Source organism: Lactuca virosa, chromosome 9 (genome assembly GCF_052849685.1).
Source record: "Lactuca virosa cultivar CGN04683 chromosome 9, Lactuca_virosa_CGN04683_v6, whole genome shotgun sequence".
NCBI classification, from domain to species: Eukaryota; Viridiplantae; Streptophyta; class Magnoliopsida; order Asterales; family Asteraceae; genus Lactuca; species Lactuca virosa.
The window spans coordinates 131,974,793-131,977,606 of NC_136434.1; the positions used below are offsets into that span (position 1 = coordinate 131,974,793).

The following is a 2,814-nucleotide window of genomic DNA, read 5'->3' on the forward strand; positions in this document are numbered from 1 at the left end:
GATAAATCGGTCAATTAAAAAATTAATTTTAAAAGACCATATGGTCCTTCTGGATGAATTTTATTTCAAAAATAACACAACAAAAAAAATGATAACAGTTATGAAATTAAACATGAAGAACATTGCAAAAAAACGGAACATTAACAAAATAAAATGTTATTTGATGCAATTACAAGCAAAAGTTGGTAAATGCTAAACATAACATGGATTTAACACAGAAAATTTATGTAAACCAAATGTTCGAAAGGAAGAATAAGATGAAACAAGAAAAGATATAAAGGTTTCGAAAAAAATATATAAGAAAACATGAAAGGAATGTAAAATTATTAATTTAAGGCAACAATAAAAATAAAGAGGAAAAAATATGTGATACGAGGATATAGCTAACCTATTGACCAGTCTCTTATATCTTATATATATGGAATTGAAAGAGGAAGAAGATGAATGACAAATGAAGAATGTTCATGTATAAACTCAATCCCTGATTTTTTGATATTGGAGATAGAAAGGATCAACTGTTTCGAATGTTTAAATAAAATTTTGAAAGGAATTGAATTAAACTAATAGCATTATATTTTCCTTATTTAAAAGGAATTAATCATTTAAATGTTTCTACAGGTAAAATGCAAAAAATCAGTAAAATTTCAAGAAATGCACATCACAGATTTAAAGGCCAAGGTTATATAGTATGCAAGGGCATTTTTGGAAGATCACTTAGCTTGGAGGGGCTGCTGACTTGCCACGTGGCATATTTGCACTCTTAATTTTGTTAGGATAAAATTAAATAATAGGAGAGGAGATATTCTTATTGGAGCATGACGACCGCCGCACCTTTCTCTGGTGCAATCGGAAAATCCAGATGGTCACTTGCCGGAATGACTGCTGTCGTCACCGGTGGTACACTTGGGATCGGCTATGCTGTGGTGGAGGAACTGGCGGAGTTAGGAGCAGAAGTGCACACCTGCTCACGTAATGAATCTGTACTTAACCAACGCTTACAAGAATGGTCCGACAAAGGCTTTAAGGTCACTGGATCCGTCTGCGACTTATCTTCTCGCCCCCAACGGGAACAGTTTGTGGAAAAAGTCACAGCACTTTTCGGTGGCAAACTCAACATCCTAGTAAGTTCTTCCATATCTTACCCAAAACTCTACTTCCTTTTTTTGTTTTTGTTTTCAGATGAATATGAAGACTTACTTCCACAGACTTGTCTCCTGTAGATCAACAATGTTGGGACAAATATATTTAAAACTACGTTAGAGTTTACCCCAGAAGAGTATTCCATGATCATGGCTACCAATTTGGAGTCTTGTTACCATATGTGTCAACTTTCACATCCTCTTTTAAAAGCTTCTGGAGCTGGAAACATTGTGTTTATTTCATCTGTTGCAGGTCTTGTTCACGTTTCTGTTGGGTCTATTTACAGTGCCACCAAAGGTATGCTTGTTTGGCGCCATATATAATGCATGTATGATGAAAACGGATGGGTTGTAATGTTAGTTTTGCGTCTACAGGTGCAATGAATCAGCTTGCAAAGAATTTAGCATGTGAATGGGGTAAAGATAACATTAGGGCTAATTGTGTAGCGCCATGGGTCACTAAAACCCCACTCGCCGAACATGTAATATACTAATATGCCTTCTTCATCTTTTCCTTTTATCTTTACTGATTGATAATGTTGTAATTGTTGGTTCAGGCCCCTCAGAAAACACACACAATTACACACACTTAGATCTTACGTTATGCACTGAAGGTGCTTTTCTTGGTATTTTAATTAAATCAAAGATGTGCCATATATAGGCTTACAAACTAGCAACAGATAAAACAAACGTGGCAACATAAAACAAGGAATAAAATGCTATCTACTAACCCACTGCCACCTAAAGAACCGGTACAAGGATTGACCCATATTCTTATACCCAACATGCCCATTAAAAATCAGTCAATTAACCTTATCCTACATTTCCTTATTCAAATTCTGCATAAATAAAATTATGGACCAAATTACCCTTAAACAACCGATTAAATCCAACAGTAATTCCCTTGTTGTTTTGTATATGCAGCTTCTTGAAAGCGAGGAGTTTATGGAAGGTGTGGTATCTAGAACTCCTCTGAAACGCGCTGCAGAAGCAAATGAAGTTTCATCTCTGGTGGCGTTCCTTTGCATGCCTGCTGCTTCTTACATCACTGGCCAAACCATTGCTGTTGATGGTGGATTTACGGTCAATGGATTCTCGTGAGTGCATTCAATACTTCGACTTACTTATGTTGTATTAATTGCTTCTTTTGATGTTCTAGCTAGTTCTCTCTTTCCGCCTGTAATCTGTCAAGTTGTTTCTTTAAGTAAAACTGTTAAAATAATTTGACTCGTGATTTACTTACAGCTGTTATGTTTGGTGTAATTATGAACAATATGTCATATTTTTTATAGCTCAAGGACCATAACTGTAAATTAGTTTGTGCATGTCACTGTTAGTAACCTAATACTTGAAATTAATGGTGGTACTGGTGACACTTCACGTCCAAATTCACTGGTAGATTGTCACAAAAGTCAAAAAAAATGGCTTGTTTTTTCTTTGAATATCAAAGAATGATGTCCTTACGTAAAGATATATAGATATCTATTAAAGGGTGCTGAAACAAGAAAACGACATAGATAAAAACAAAGAATGATTTTACATGTTCTTGTGAACCAATCGTGAGGTAGTTTCATTTGTGAAGAACCTTTTGTTCTGTAGTCAAAACACGAATGATGTCTTACAATGACTGATCAAATTTTAACGTAGTTTAGGTCTTGAATGATTAATTTCTTTG

General features: G+C 35.0%; 1 protein-coding gene across 1 annotated transcript; it reads left to right on the forward strand.

Annotated features, from left to right (window-relative positions):
• Window positions 1-782: 782 nt before the first annotated feature.
• On the forward strand, window positions 783-2,383 carry LOC145137253 (tropinone reductase homolog At5g06060-like). Its single transcript, XM_079071397.1, has 4 exons — window positions 783-1,121; window positions 1,221-1,437; window positions 1,515-1,621; window positions 2,064-2,383. The coding sequence occupies exons 1-4, from the start codon at window positions 816-818 to the stop codon at window positions 2,238-2,240; spliced, it is 807 nt and encodes a 268-aa protein (XP_078927523.1). The 5' UTR covers window positions 783-815; the 3' UTR covers window positions 2,241-2,383.
• The last annotated feature ends 431 nt before the right edge of the window (window positions 2,384-2,814 follow it).

Bases quoted from the DNA above. Each gene is read 5' to 3' on its own strand.
- LOC145137253 (XM_079071397.1), top strand. From the start codon at position 816: ATGACGACCGCCGCACCTTTCTCTGGTGCAATCGGAAAATCCAGATGG. The intron at 1,122-1,220 runs GTAAGTTCTTCC...TGTCTCCTGTAG, and splicing joins GTGGCAAACTCAACATCCTA to ATCAACAATGTTGGGACAAA. The intron at 1,622-2,063 runs GTAATATACTAA...TTGTATATGCAG, and splicing joins AAACCCCACTCGCCGAACAT to CTTCTTGAAAGCGAGGAGTT.